General features: G+C 35.4%; 1 protein-coding gene across 2 annotated transcripts; it reads right to left on the bottom strand.

Moving 5' to 3' along the window:
- Positions 1-155: 155 nt before the first annotated feature.
- coasy (CoA synthase) lies at positions 156-13,419 on the bottom strand. 2 transcript variants are annotated; one of them, XM_038272667.1, is made up of 10 exons: positions 13,351-13,419; positions 8,946-9,710; positions 6,833-7,047; positions 6,615-6,746; positions 4,416-4,605; positions 3,744-3,808; positions 3,582-3,666; positions 3,215-3,312; positions 957-1,103; positions 156-863 (listed from the first exon to the last, which is right to left on the bottom strand). In XM_038272667.1, the coding sequence occupies exons 2-10, from the start codon at positions 9,631-9,633 to the stop codon at positions 804-806; spliced, it is 1,680 nt and encodes a 559-aa protein (XP_038128595.1). In that variant the 5' UTR covers positions 9,634-9,710; positions 13,351-13,419; the 3' UTR covers positions 156-803. The 2 variants fall into 2 exon arrangements, with proteins under 2 accessions (XP_038128595.1, XP_038128594.1); XM_038272666.1 differs by lacking the exon at positions 13,351-13,419 and adding an exon at positions 13,037-13,280.
- Between the last annotated feature and the right edge of the window lie 2,855 nt (positions 13,420-16,274).

The raw sequence follows: 16,274 nt of genomic DNA, 5'->3' as shown, positions 1-16,274 counted from the left end.
ACTGAATGTGTGAAACGTCAAATTTGAAGTAATTATTTTTACATCATTTACTCCTAAACCTAAAGGAATGAAGAAACAAATTGACCTTATTGAAAATGTATTATGTTGCTTCATGAAGCAGTAAGGTGAAAATTAAGAGTCCAAATCAGCTTTTAAACTGTAAACCTCAATTTATTGTTCAAGGTCATTTTAAACATGTACAGTTTATCATTTTGATCAAAAATATTTGAAAGCTGGACACTGAAATACAGATTAACTGACCGGATCTGTGTGATGGTCTCTGGGGGAAGGAAAAAAAGAAAAAGACTAAATACACAATTAGGTTGAACAACTAATACTAATTTGTCAAATAAGACTCTTTAAAAATCAGTGTCCACATCTTACTGACCATTGTAAAACACGCAAGTAATTTACAGTATTTATTCAGGCAAGAAATTAAACAATGTAAAAATGCGTCCCATTATTCAATCATTTTAAAGAAATCTTAAAAAAACAAAATCCTTAAATGAAAAATTACCTAAAACTCAATGGTTACAATTCAAATTAAATTAAAATCTATTTTGTGTTTACAAGTTCACCTTTTTAGATCCAAATTTAAGCATACTGGACATAGAACTACATTCTTGAAAACCTCTGAAAAGAGGAACAGGCACTGAGTTCTTTGAAAGATGCGAGGAAGCGTGGTTTGCTGCGGCCGCATGCTGATTGTCCTGCTGCTTTAAGGCATTCTTCCTCCGGTTGATTTATCACAAACTCTTCTTTCCTCTTCACAATTCAAAGCGGATATAATCCAGACAGGATTTCTATCGTCCCTCTTTCTTCTGCTGGATTCTCCTCTGAAGAAGATTCCATGCTTTGAGCACCTATAAAACAAAACACAGTTTAATAAAAAGCTCTGCAAAGGTTTTACAATGTGACTATATGTAATGCGTATGCTTAGATGATGATTGTCCAACCTGTTTCCTGGTGACCTCTGGCTCCCATAGAGTGCTCAGCACTACGTTGGCATGTTTGACTTGTTTGCTGCTTGACCACTGGCTCTGCAGCCGGTGCAGGGCGTCCTCTGTGCTGATACCGTCTCGTTCGGTTATTCTTAACACAGCCTTGGACAAGGGATAAAAAAAAAAAAGACGCTTGCTGTTAAACTGCAGAAAGATTAGCAATCTCTGGCACACTCTGGTGGCAATGTGTAAAAGAATCGAAAAAAAGAAGAGTCACAAAAAATGTGATGTGTGAAATGGTAGAATGGTTTAATGACTAAACATCTCTATTAGGAAATCCAGTATCTTAAAGTATAACTTTAATTCAAAGTTATGAAGAAAAAATCTAAAATCCATATCCTATCCTTCTAAGACTGCACTTTAAAAACCTTTAACTATAACTTTTGGGGAATATCTCTACAAGTAGCGATGGTGAGATGAAGCCTCATGAGGCATTGAACCGTTTGGCCAAATTGCTTCAACGATCCCCACAGTTCATGAGGCTTCATTTGAACATGTCACCACCTACTGGTGGAGTGCAGAACTACAGTTTGTAGCTTTATTCCTGCTGAAGGAAAGCATCTCCACCTTATGGTGCTGCTAAAATCATGTTTTATAGTAAAGATGATATGCTGGCTCTCCACCGCATGGGGGTTATTGGTCTCTCCTGACCAAAACATGTTTCAATGTGTTTGATGTCTGCTCTGCATAACTCGGGGCAATGTTAAAGTTTCCTATAAACCAGATTAGAGGAGTTCATGAATCCTAGTTTTCCTGTGAACAGATATTCCCACCTCAGTCATGGATCTTTGCAGCCACCACAGGCCCACTGTCAGCTTGTTTAACCATTTTAGGTAGAAAGCAATGTTTTGGAATATTTTTTTGTACTGGTGAGATGTCCAAAGCTTTTATGTTTTTTTTTACAAACCTCTGAAGCCTTCACAGCAAAAAAAAAAAATAAAATCTATTTCGACATTTACTAAGTAGAGCAGTTTAATTGGATTGACTCTTTACTTCTTTTACCTCTAATATTCATTCTGTTACAAAATAAATTAGATATTGTTTGAAACTACTTTATAAGTCAGAAAAAAAAGATTACTCCGTTATTACTCCCTATTCTAGATAACAGTGATATTATTTATCAAAACACTACATCTACTAATCTCCAACCACTTAGTTTTTATTCTCCGATATCTATTCAGAAGTTATTATTATTCATATTTAAGCATATTAATCTTATTTATTCCGACTATAACAAAATGACTCAGTTATTCCTCTACATATAGTCTATATATAATAATTCTTTGTTGTTCCACGAATCAACAAGGAAATTGGAAAATTATCTTTTAAATATAAAGCACCCTTTGAGCTGAACATCTCTAATCCTCTTTCTGCTCCATAAATGCTGTTTATGTGTTTAACATGCTCTTATTCATCATTTACAAAGTAAATATCTATATATTTTTTTGACTCTTGAGTTTTGTTTGTAATAACTGTTATGTTATTACACTGATGCTTAGCTGAGAGCTTTGTGTGAATGGTTGTGTTGTTAGGTTTTGTTTATTTGAATGTTTAGGTGGTATATATGCAGCTGCATGCCTTGTGCATCTATATGTTACTTTTTGTTTATATTAGGACCACTTTGGGCATAAATAAAATAAAAAATAAAAAACAGAAGTGATGTATAAAGAATGGACAGGATTTTTTTTTCTCTTTTTAGAGGCATCAGAGTAAAATGACAGCTACAATAGACTTAAGAATATTGAAAAACAGGTGCCTTTTGTTTCAAAAAGAATTAAAACTCCCTTATCATATCAAAATAAAAATACTTAGAGTGTTTGTAACATAACAAAGTAAGTAAAAGTTTAAGCTGATTGAAAACAAGTCCAAAATGGAGTCACGTTCAGGATTTCAACCTCAAAACACGACCAACATTCAAGCATAAGTACTGTTATGCTTTTAGCGTTCCGCTAAACACAGCGGGTGGGATAATGAACACAAAAGCTGTTTAACATTAACTAAACTGTAGCTGCACATTTAGTTCTTACACTGTTTGATAAATAAATTCTTACAGTTATTCCATATCCTCACTAAATGATGCCTGTAATGTTCAGTAATGTGTGAATATTTCTTGACAATTAAATGTGAGGCAGGGCATTCCTGTTATTATAGTCTTTATGGGTCTTTCTTCTTTTAGAGTCATTGAGGACTGTGGGTGAGAAATCAATCTTTACCTCATCCTCAGGAATGACGGTGACCCAAACCTCGTGGACCATGTCTGTCCAGCCAGCCTCGAGCAGAACAGCTGCATCCACCACGCAGACCTCCTTACCTAAAAACCAAAAAAAGAATAAGAAACTGGACAATTTTCAAAGCAAGGAAATGTGAAAGTACATCCAATAAAAGTTGTGCTTAAATCATTTCTAGATTAACTTTCTTAATTATCCATTAACTTAAACATTTCCATTCAAGCAGAAGTAATAAAGGTCAAATCCGAAGCTTTCTAAGTAAAAATCTATCAAGCAAAAATACAAAAACAACTGAAGAAATATTAAGATTCTCAAAGTTAAGTGAGAAACACTAAATAAATCAATAGCACACCTTCTTCCCTGGCTTGGTTTATTCTTTGCTTGACCAGCAGAGCAATCTCAGGCCACACAATGTCCGTTAGACATTTTAACCGCTCCTAAGACAAACATCCCCTTTAGTCAGCAACAACAGAACAAATACGAATGCAGAGAATTGTGCTGCGCCTCGAAATACCTTGTTCCCAAACACTTTTGCTCCTAATGCGCGACGGTTGATGGTTTTATCCTCATTGAGAATTTCTAAAAGAAATGAAACAGATTTATGGGTTTTGAAAATTTTTTAAGGAAAAGTAAATTTGCCTGCTTAAAACACAATTTTCTGGTTTAAACTCAAATAGCCACATTTATACCCCTAATTAACATATTTCAGTATATTGATTCAAAAATTATTTATCAATTTACACAAAGAGGAAAAATAACAGCATATGATTTCTACTGTTTTGCATTCTACAACCAAAAATATTGATGCATTTTTCTGGGATTTTTATATTAGCTAAATCAGAATGGTTGAGGGATACATTTTGTTCATACAACTATTTAGTGTTAAATAGCAGCAAGATTAATGATAAAAAAAAAAAAGCATTTGTGTAGAGTGTTGTATTCTTTTTATTTCATTTGGGAACCACTTTGTTCTGGTCTTTCACACAAAATCCCCTAAAAATACATAAAAAATTGTAGTTGTGATTTTAAAACGTTTGAGGTGTATTTATGCTATTTTAAAACACTACACCCCATGCTTATGAGGTCAATAATGAAACCTTTTTTTAAGGGTAAAAGTATAACGCTGTTATAACAGCTTTATCCTGAAACTCCTAACAAGCCTTGGAAGGAGTGAATCATTCCCTACCTGATCCAAATTCTCTTAGCACTTTGCGATAGGCTTCTGTACTGGGCTGGTACACTTCATGACCCAGTTTATCACAGTCGATCCGAACTGCGCCAAGACCCTCCAGCTTTTGAGCGATGGAGCTCTTTCCACTGCCGCTGCCTCCTGTTAGGCCAATCACATACGGAGTAGGGGGCAAAATAGACGAATCCTAACACAAAGGGGATAAAACAGACCAAGCTAGAGGAAATACTGATAGGCAGAGGTAACAGGAATGTTGCAATGATGCTCCTGGAAAGAGAAGTGAATAGAAAAAAAAAGGTCAGGCTCTTTAAATCCAGTCAAATAGGCTCCTGTTTCTCACAGACTCCAGATAACAGCAGCAAACAGATCAGATTACTCTCACTCAAGCTAGATAGACATCAGCATTCCAACCTTCATTCAGAAGCCGCTGTGCCTCCAGCCAGCTTAATCTGATCAGATAAAACAAAGCTTCAAAGATCATCCCTTCCAGTTTTCACCAGCAGCTTTAAAACTCAACTGCTCTTCCTCATATGCTAGCATTACAGCGTTCTACTTAGCTAAAGACAGAAACTACATCAAGTTTAACGGAAAAAAATAACTTCTATAATAAAAAGAAAAAGAAATAAATCACAAAGTGTAAAAACTTGTTTTGAGGAAATGTTCAAAAATAAAAAGACTGCACTTTTCTCATATTACTGGTGAAAAGAAAGGCTGTATTACTTTGTTCATGCATCATTTCACACCTGGAGAAAATGAAAATCACAGTTTCAACTTCTGGAGCCTAATCAGCACTTGAATGGTAAATGTTTCAACATAGATGTTGTCTTATTTATAAAGTTTAGTAACCAACTGCCTATAATATGTGTGGAGTCCATCTCAAAGTTAAACAGAACAAATTCCCTGCTAATAGGCTGGCTCGCCGTTACTCAGCAGCTTTTTGGAACAACACTGGTTATTACTTTAATTTAAAACAAATTCTCTACATTTGGTTTAGGATCTAAAGGAAACATTAAACATTATAGCAAATTAATTTTGCACTGCACTAAACCTTTCAATATTAATACTCTTTTGCACCATTGTGTTTCTAAACTGGTTTCCTTTTCTCCTACACTGTTTACATACTGATCACTGCTGCACTTTAATGTTCATTTCATTTTGTTTTGTACACACCGTGTCTACAAGATAATGATAAAGTTTGTCAAAGTCTAAGTTCAATGTTACATTTTTTTAATTCAGTTATCAATGTTGGGTTTCAAACAAATCGCAGTTCCATTTTAAAAATTAAAAAACCTTTTAATGAACCTTAGACAAATGACTGCTAAAGTATTAGCAGTACGGCTGAAACAATTAATCGGATTAATCTATTATTGAAATAGTCATCAACTAATTAAGAAATTTATTACCCATAGAGACTCTGAAACATGCCTTTAGCTGACAGAGTGACCCACTTAGAGAAGTAATTACACCAAGATTGCAAAAAAAAGCATCATTTTTATTTCCTACATCACAGATAAAAACTCCAAAACAAGCAGATTTTTTTTATGATGCACTTCTTTACTTTGAACAGTATTGAACTATGTTTTGAACTCAACAATTAATTTCTATATTTTACAGAATATATTTCAGATTAATGTAAACCCAGACAATAGTTCAAACGTTTAGGTAGAAAATGGAAGTAGGAAGGGAGGGACACCAATTAGTGAAGGAGCAAACTGTCTAAGAGCCCTAATAAATGTAGCAAACTCATCACTATAATTACAAATACAATCTAACCTCATTTTGAAGGTGGAAAAAGTGTAAAATAATATAATGATTGTTACTTTTTTACATTAATATTTTAAACAAAGGGAAAACTCTTAAGAGAATTTAAGAAATGCAATTAAGTTTTTTTTTACAAAAGAGCATAGTCCATATCCTTATTGGCTTCAGACGGAGGCCTTGATTCCCATTCTAAACTCCCTGACCAAAACAGGATTTTCTCTTAGAGAGAACTTTGAGTCTACATTGAGGATTTCTCATAATTTAAAGTAAATTTTTATTTGTTTCTATCATGCTTTACTCATTCCTTGACTTTAGGTGCCATCTATAAATATAAAGACATGATAAAGGAATTTAAATAGTCGACAAGAGCCAAGTCTATAAAAGTGATTATAGAACATTGATACGCCCGGACATTTTTTATCTAAAGGAACTCACTTTAGGTGGGTTAAGGAGGGTGCCGAGTAGACGGGAGCGGAGACTGGAGGAGCTGATCTTCTCCTCCTCAATCTCATTGTGGTGAGCATCCTTAAGCAGCTGGATCTCATGAAGGACAAGAAGCGGCAGGCCCTAGTTCCAGCAGAAGGCGACAGAAATAAAGATCAGAACACAGTCGCAAAGTAATTTTATTTCAGTAATTTTTTCCCCCCACATACTTTTTCCATGCGCTTCTTGTTGACAGCCTCGCCCCCCTTTCTGGTTTCCTCGCTGACTACAATGCATTTCAACAGGGGGTCCACTATGGACACTCCGAAGGGGTCTTCAAGTGGCACTATCTCTACCTGCAGACAGGGTTTGGTGTCTTGTAGAAACTCCTGGAGTCTTTGCACGCGCACAGAGTACGGTTCAATCAGCTCCTTTAAAACTTTTTCTAAAACCAGAGAGAAAGAAATATGAGGAAATTAATTTGGATAAATGCAGAAGTGTCCATTCTGAAACATGTTGGAATGTTAATGCCACATATTTCAATGAGGATTTTATTTTAACAAAGAGAAGTAGCGTAGGGAAGAGGGGGGACACTATTAATGGTATAAACTTCCTTTTTACAAATGAAAAACCAAAGAGTACAGAGCTCATAAAAACAGGCTTATGAACTGATAGTTTGTGGAAGCAGATTTGTTTTCTCTGTTGCAGATGAAGAGGCCTTTTTTTTCCTTCTTATTTTTTTCTCTTTTTAACCTTTTTCTTCCTTAGGCACATTCTTCTTCTTTGACTATTTGAGCTGATGTAAATTTCTTCACTGTGATCTCACAAATAAAGTCAATCAATAAAATTCAGGTCAACTGAATAAGCCCTCCTGTAAACAATAAAACAGGAGCTCTTGTTGTCAGTTTAGGGTTGCTATCCAGCTGGAAGAATAATATCTGCCTCTATTCGTTGCTGAATGACTTTTCTGTCCCAGTAATAGAAAAACATCCCCACAGCATGATGCTTCCACCACCATATCCCCCTATTCAAATGCAATGTTCATTCTTTGTGCGACCATATTGGGCTGGGCGATTAATCTTTGAATCTAATTTTTTCTTTTTTCCAGTTTAATTTTTGGACAGATCTGGATTTTTTTCCTGCCAATGCTCTGTTTGGGCTTCCATAGCTCAGAGTGAGAGCATCTCATCACTTAGATGTGTCCTCATAACTGATGAACTATCACATATGTAATACCACTCGCTGAATCTATTTAGTGTGTTATATTTTCAGTTTGTTGTGAGAATTGTTTAGAAGCATTTTCACAGCTTAAATTTCGCTGCCCTTTAAATTAACGTCACTTTCCAGAAGGGATGATCGAAATCAAAGCTAGATTTTGAAAGAAATACATGTAATTTTGTAGTTTTTAGCATGAAACTTCAGTGAAAAAAAGGATTCATTGGAATATGAACTAAAATATTTCAATATTTGATTTTTAAGCCACATCTCTAGCCCTAAGTTGTAGCTATAAAACACTATGAGATAGTTATTCACCATTTTTCTTTAAGAAGTTTAAAACATAATTTTGATGAATAACCAAACCCTGATTACATCTCTCCCATGACTTCCCCTTTGACCTCATCTTTGTCTCATACCTAATTAACCTGCAAACTTCATTAGTTGCTATAGAGATTAGGGCTGAAACAATTAATCAGATTAATATTAATATATATCTTTTAAGTTGACTTTGAAAATGTCAGCTTTGTTGCAATACTTGCTATAGCTGATGCTGCTGCATGCCTATGCACTGAGAGTAGGACTGAAACAATGAATCACATGAATCATGATTAATCAATTACTGAAATAATCATCAGCTAATTTAGTAATAGTTTAATTGTTAACTGTAGTTAAGAGACTATAAAACATGCCTTTAGCTGAAAGAGCGAACCACGTTGAGTTGTAATTGTACAAACAGTGTAAAAAAAATTAAATATTTTGCATTTAAGATTAAAAAAAGAAAGAAAGAATGAAAAGAAATATATATAAATCTGTCAATATGCTCCATCTAGTGGAAACGTTTGAGTTTCACCTGCTTTATTTGCAAAATAATCATTAGTTGCAGCCATCATAAAGATTATTCAGCTGCAATAATGAAAAGTGGACCAAAAACTGTAAGTGGGCAACACTCTATTTCTTCTGCTTTATATTTTTGCAGTTCTATTGCATAAAACTCCTCTGAAAAACATTGTGGTTGTAAAGTTGTAGTATTGTACATTAATACATTTCTGCAACACACTGCATTGTTTTATCAACGATTAACGATGATCAACGTGATAAATAATAGGTAATTAAAGGACCACTCACTTTTAAGCATTGCTTGGTCGCACACGCCAATGACAAACCTTCTATTGGCCAGTAGACAGGAGATGCTGAGCAGTGTTTTGTGCGCTCCATGCAGGCGGTCAAACGTGCCTCCAACGACGACATCACTATAGGTTTCAATGGGTTCAGCCTTCTGTCCTTTCTCATCTCTTTGCACATCTTCATTTTCCTGCAGCTTCCCTGGTTGCGGGTGAAGAAGCACTGATGATAGACCAGGTCTACAGACATAACAGTGACCGGTGTACTTCTCCAGACACTGCTTAACCTGATGGGACTGATGTGGGTCCTGCGGCGTAAAGTCTGTCAGCACCACCTCCGGGGAGTGAAACAGAGGCTGTGGTGTTGGGAAGGGACAATTTGGACTCGTGGCCTCGCTGCAGGCAGACGGCTGAGCGCGAATGTTAGTTAGAAGAACCCGAACATCCAGGTGGCTGCATATGTCCGCTGCGTTGTTATAAAGGCGAGTGATGATTGTGGACAGGTCTACCACAGGTGGAATGAAAACGGGTCGGGGTTGGCTCCCACTGCTCAGGTTAAGCCCAGGGTGGAGGTGGACATACAGCGTGCGGTCTACGAGCTGAGCAGCAGAGCTCAGCACTGGAGCTATACGCAGAGGGAGCGTCTGGAGAGGAGATGTCAGCACGAGGATACCTGTGCTGAACATGGACATGGTTGTGTTGATGAATCGCAGAGATTCACAATAGTCCCAGTATGTGAGGAAGAGTCACAGGTGGGGAGGTGGGCTCACTGAGGAAGACAAAAAATAGGAAGGGGGTTTGGGAGATATAAGGAAAGACAATATTATTTTTCATTTAACATTTAAAATGTCAGCTTTGTTGCAATATTTACTATAGCTGATGCTGTTGCATGCCTATGCACTAAGAGTAGGGCTAAAACAATTAATCCAATTAATTGTGATTAATGGATTATTGAAATAATCATCAACTAATTTAGTAATTCGTGCCCTTTGTTCCCCAAGCTGTACAACTCCTCACTTGGGGGAAGGAGGAGGTGATAGGAAGAGGGACAAAGGTCAGCACCCCCTTGGAGATCTTGTGCAAAATATTACCTATTGTCACTGATGTGCAATATTCTACTCTCTCACTGTGCAATAACACATGCTAACTACTGTGTAGCCTGTGTCATTTTTTACTTATTTTATAAGGTCAGTAGATCTCTGAAGTGCGAGTGCAATAATGCAAGTCCACTGCTGTGTACTCTTTCCTTAGCTCTCTCCTGTGCAGATATTTTTTTATCTAAAGGAAACATTTTTTTAACTATATACACACTCTTTTTTATATTGTCTGTTGTGTTTTTATCTTTAATGGCATCTTGCTTTAACTCTGCTTTTTCTACCCTATATAAGCTACTGGAACCAGAATTTCCCTGAAGTAGTAATCGCAAGGGATGAATGAAGTTGAGTCTAACTCGTCTAAATCTACTTGATTAATCGATAGCTGGAGTATAGAGGCGTTAAAACATGTCTTTAGCTGATGAGAGCGGTAATTATAATCAAAATTGTTGAAAAAAAATCCATAAACATTTAGCATTTAAGATGAAAAAACATTTTCGTCTGTCAATATGCTCTATCCAGAACTTCTGAAGTAGAAAAGTTTAAGTTTCATCTGATTTAATTTCGTAAAAAATCTTCTTTAAGGAACCTTTGGCTATCTAATTATTAATCAAAAAAATAATCAACAGGTTAATTAATTTGCTAAATATTTGTTATTTGCAACCCTGACTGAGAGCTTGTATTTCCATAATAAGGGTGGCCAGGTTACCCTGCGATAGACTGGCGACCTACCCAGGGTGTACCCGGCCTCTCGCCATATTGACAGCTGGAGATCGCCACCAACATCCCTCGAGACCCGCTTGGGATAAGCGTGATGGAAAACGGATGGATGGATGGAAGGGTGGCAAACCAGTTCAGCATCAGGAGCCAAAATAATTCCCAGCAGGAATTTAAATAGCTGCAATTTTTTAATAACTTCAATGTTTTGTTACAAAAGTCGAAACATTTTAATATTCATATCAGTTAATCACTTTTCCGCGCTGATTTCTTGAACATAAAAGTAGCTTTTAAAGCCATAAAATATCCTTGGATTCACAGCAAAAAGGAGTGAGCCTTTCTCATCCTCGGACCAAACAGCAAAGAAATAAAAATAATGCTTTAGATTTGAACTTTTAAATATGACAGTTATTGGTGTAGTAAGATGATTTTCTTATTTCTCTCATACACAACACAAAACCCCTTTCATTTAAAATATAATGTCCTCCCCTCCTCTTCATATTACTGCCTTCCCTAACTCCATGACCACTAGAGGTTGGAGGCAAAGAGTTACATTTATTTGAGTAACTTTATGAACAAAGTATCCTTCTATGATAGTTTTACCACACCTTCACTACTTTAAAGGTAGTACTTTTAAAACACTATTCTTATTCGAGTACAATTTCTGGCTGTTTCCCTCGAGTTACATCATTAAATGATGAATAAATGTGTTGTAATGCTCCAGACACATACTCCAGATGTCTGTAAAGAAGCTTCATAGTTGAGCTTGATGTCTGATTTGTAGGTCAAGTGAAAATGCAGTAAACTCTTTTAATGGAAGTTTTAAGTCTCTCTTTTAATATGATTACATTTCCTACAGTAAGTATTCATTTAAAGGATTTTATACTTAAATGCAATCCCATCCTAGCCTTACAATACTTCGTTTTAATGGATGTGTAGATCATCTGCAGATAACTAGATTTCAGTTAGTTTTCTCTTATTTATTTGTACCTATGTAGACTATAGTGAAAAAAAATACTCAAGTTCACAAGAAAATTCATCAAAATGTCTAAAATAAATTTAATTAATTAGTAAGATCTGTGCATTAAATATTAGTTTTCTAGTTTTTAGTAGTACACAACAAGGAAACCTTAACTAATGTGTAACGGGTAAATACAGGTGCAGACTAATAAAATGATATCTATCTTTATCAGAGACAAGGAGTTTAATCATGACTAGAGATGCATCTGCACATTGCTACAAAATGGTTTATAGGGACTAAAGGAGCAAATTATTACAAAGGCTAGGGATGTCGCAGCTTTGATTGTTGACCCGATATGATAGCAGCACAAATCATATGTACTTTAATTACCTATTTTGTAATGCTGAATTATAAAAAAGGCTTAATCAATGGATATTACTAAATCAAAGACAGGTATAAAACAACAACAGGCATGAGAGCAACTGCCCATTTATTGTTGACCGATCAGAAGCCGATTGTTTCTATCAGCATGCCAATATCGGGCCGGTATCCGATATCAATATAGGATTGGGAAATCCCTGAAAAAGGCAACATGTGGGCATGAAACTGAGCAACAACAGCAGTTCCCTGTCTACTTTAACACTTGATCTACGAGTTTGTTGGGTCTAGTGTGTTGAATGATCTATTCATCACAAAGGTTTTCCATATGGTTTCGGCCACAAATCTGTGCAACAGAGTCAGATTTCCCAGAACCCCTTTGTTTACATGCAGCCAAATGACTGGAAAGTCCAACTTCACCTTTATGGTGAAGTGATCCAATATTTTATTAATATTCTAGATGGAACAATGGCCCAAATTTAAAAAAAAGACATCCAAACTCAAACTTTTTTAGAGTGAAAAGGGCTCTGAATTTCACACAAGTAAAAAAACTAAACTTTCAAAGGATTAAAAGCAGTATTGCAATAAATAAACACCATTTAGGGATAAAAAAAGATATTTAGCGTCGACCTAATGTAATGCACTGTTAGGGAGCTGTTGCATTTTAAACAATAGAAGCGATGAAACAAAATAGTATGTGATTAGTCACAGCTAGCTAGCTACATAGAGCAACAACCCTGATATTTGGAAACAGTTACAGCTGCACAGTGAAAAAAATGGAAGCAAAGTAAGAATGACAGTCAGTTAGACGTGTAAGTAAAATTCTACAAATCATCTACAGAGTGGATTGTGATCTTTACACATGTTAGGGCCTAAAATAACAGCTTTACCTGTCGTTTCTGACAGCTAACTGTAGGATACACTTGCCTTTTAGCAGCCACTTACCCCTGATGTGGAAAGCTAACGCGACGTGAAGGGCGGTTTAAACGTCAAGTTCAGATGCACAACTGTACACATATTTAGCGGGATGCCTGTTTAATTAAAACATTTATTCGGAGACAGTTTAATCCGCTTCACACTCCCTTAAAACACCAAGCAGTTAGGAGGCACCTTGTGGCTGAACTAACAGGGTTCGCATCATTTTCGACGCAGCGTAACACGGAGAGGGCGGAGTCTGCGCATTGTTCAGTTCCTATTTAAACGACTAACTTGAAATTCAGGAAACTAACTCCTCCCAGCCCGTTGAATAAATTACTTACAGATGGTGGAAAAAGGAGTAAATCTTCCCCAGGAAAAGTATTAGTAGTCACGTGACGTGTCGCCCACATTTCATTGGTTTGGGAGGACACTGTGGATTTAAAGGAAAAGTCAGTCAGGAATAGTCCATATCATTATTTATACCTAGAACTAATACGTTCGGGGTGATTTAATGAATTTAGCGTTAATCAGATAAAAAAAATAAAAAAAATTATAATTAAAATGATTTTTTAATAAAATTATTAATAAAATAATTTAGATCAAAATAATAATTTATTTTGTCGCAAACACTGAGTCCGGGACCGGCCTTCTTCTTCTTCTTTTTTTTTTCTCTTTCTTTCTAGTCAATGGGAGCTAAACACATCTGCAATCAACAAAAATTATTTAAGATTTCGAGAAGACCACCATTGATATTCATGAGAGCTATGGTTAAACTGACAATGCTTAAACTTTAAACTAAACTTGATTGCATCCACTCATTGACTTGAAGGCAATCCCTCACACCAAGCATGCTCGTAGCAACAGTGGAGAGGAAAAACTCCCTTTAAATATGAAGAAACCTGCAGCAGAACCAGGCTCAGTGTGAGCGGCCATCTGCTGAGGCTGAGTGGGGTTCAAGAAGAAAGCAGTGTACAAAGAAAAAGAAGCAAAGAAAATAGTCAACTTTCAACCAGCTCCACTGGCAACCCCTTCCAGGAAACACACAGCCAGGCAGACAAGCTCCCAGCTAGTTCCCATGTCAGAGGATGAAAGCGAGCACATACAATTAGTCACTGTCAGAGAAACAGGACTACACTAAAAAAACAAGCCAAGCTCCAACATCCAGCAGCACAGCCGACAGCCCTCTTCAGGATGGTATCACAGCCAAACAGCAACAGACCAGATTAACTATATGATAAAAGGCAGAGAGAGCATAATGTTAGAGCTTGAACTAATAAATTCTACAGAATGGAAAAATCGAGATAGAATGAAACAGAATGATTGAAAAAGGTCCAATGTCCTCCAGCAGCCTAAGCCTATAACAGCATCCTTCAAGTTGTTTCTAAAATATGCATAACAGAATAACAGTTTTCAGGTCCTAATGCATCTTGTCTAACAACAGTACCAAAGTCCTGAAACATGCTTTTAGTGTGTCTTCACATTCTATAACAAAGTTTCGACAGACTTTACATGAAAGGGTTTTGATACTGTTAAAACAATGCAAGTTGCATAACCTGCTTTGTATACCTATGGTGATGGTTTCAATTACAAAAGTGAGTAGTTAACAGACATTCCTGTGCTTAACAAATAACCGAAACCTGCCTCATCTTACAGATTAACAAGTTGCATAACAAGAAAATCATTGCTTTCAATTTATGAACTCAGCACATAATCTCACAATATACTTTTATCAACCAGCTTACATTATTACACATATTTAAAAAGTGTTTTTAAAATAAATATATAATGATGTTCATCCTTATTACAGAAGCACAGATCTGCTGCTGTGTTCAGAAATCTGAAATTAAACAATTTTTCCTCATGGCTCTTAAATTTACTATTGGAGCATTTGATTTCAGATAGTTATAAAAACTATAAATAAACCTTGAAGTACAAAAAAACAGTGGCAAGAAAATAAATAATGTAATTACATTCCATATAAGTATAAAACCTAGCTGATACTACGCTTTATATTTCTCAACCTTAAGTGTAACGCATCTCTGTTTTCAGACATTTGCTGCCACCTAGTGGAGCAATCCGGTAACAACTGTCGCTGTTCATGACATCCTTTATGGGTAAAGTTTTACATAATCTCAGATTTACAAAACATGCAAATGATCAATGGGAGTTTTTATAGTTCGAGCTGGAGGTGGGACATTAACAATTGCATATTTGTTCGGGAAAAAGAGAAAGACTTTTTTTCAACATCAGGGCTACCTATGCAAAGTCTGTGCTATGTATTTTATGCATTTCTAAATTTGCATTCGTTTGTTTTTAAACAATGTCCCAAGAGAATTGGAACAATGCAATTGAAAATCTATGTTGTCCGATTTGATAATTTTTTCAGCAATTTGCAAATGGATCCTAAAATGTTATCAAGATAAATATGGACTTAAACAATATTGTATTTTTTAATAATGAACAAACAGGGGGATTATTCTTTGTATTATGTTTTTGCCATTCAGCTGTAATCACAATGAAGCTATTAAATATGTAGAGTATTGCAAGAACATATAGAAGCTTTGCTGATGAAATATAAAACATTGAATAACATCATAGAGTTTTGAGTGAGTTATTTTTAAAGATTAATGTTTCTCACCCCTAGCCCTTTATAGGGCAAGTTACCATTTCTGATCACTTGCATACCCCTTACAAATGGAGTCCACTCTGTCTCTCAGTGAGATCTAGAAGCACAAGATCTATATCCAGCCATTCAGCAAAAATACTGCTACATGGCTGTACTTCTTGTTTTGGCATTTGACCAATAAGATGAGTCCTTGAATGATTTATTACTTACTGCAAATTATGATGAAAAAAAAGGTGAATAGTTCATAACTCAAGAGAAAAAGGTAAAAAGTTAATTAAAAAGTTAAAAAGTCAAGAAAAAAAAGGTAAAAAGTTAATTAGAATTCAAGGAAAAAAGTTAATTAAATATTTTAAAAAAGGTAAAAAGCTAAAAAAAAAAAAAAAGTAAAAAAGTCAAGGAAAAAGTTAATCAAAAAGTTAAAAAGTAAAAAAAAGCTAAAAAGCTAATTAAAAAGTCAAGGAAAAAGTTTCTTAAAAAGTTAAAAAGTAAAGAAAAAGGTAAAAAGCTAACTAAAAAGTTAAAAAGTCAAGGAAAAAGTAAATTAAAAAGTCAAAAAAGGTAAAAAGCTAATTTAAAAGTTAAAAAGTAAAGTTAAAAAGTCAATAAGACTAGTTAAAAATTATATATAGGTTTATAAAC

The sequence above is a fragment of the Cyprinodon tularosa genome, unplaced genomic scaffold (genome assembly GCF_016077235.1).
Source record: "Cyprinodon tularosa strain WSP-4 unplaced genomic scaffold, ASM1607723v1 ctg84, whole genome shotgun sequence".
Lineage (NCBI taxonomy): Eukaryota > Metazoa > Chordata > Actinopteri > Cyprinodontiformes > Cyprinodontidae > Cyprinodon > Cyprinodon tularosa.
Note: the sequence above shows the minus strand (reverse complement) of the source record. Positions and strands in the feature narration are given on the sequence as shown.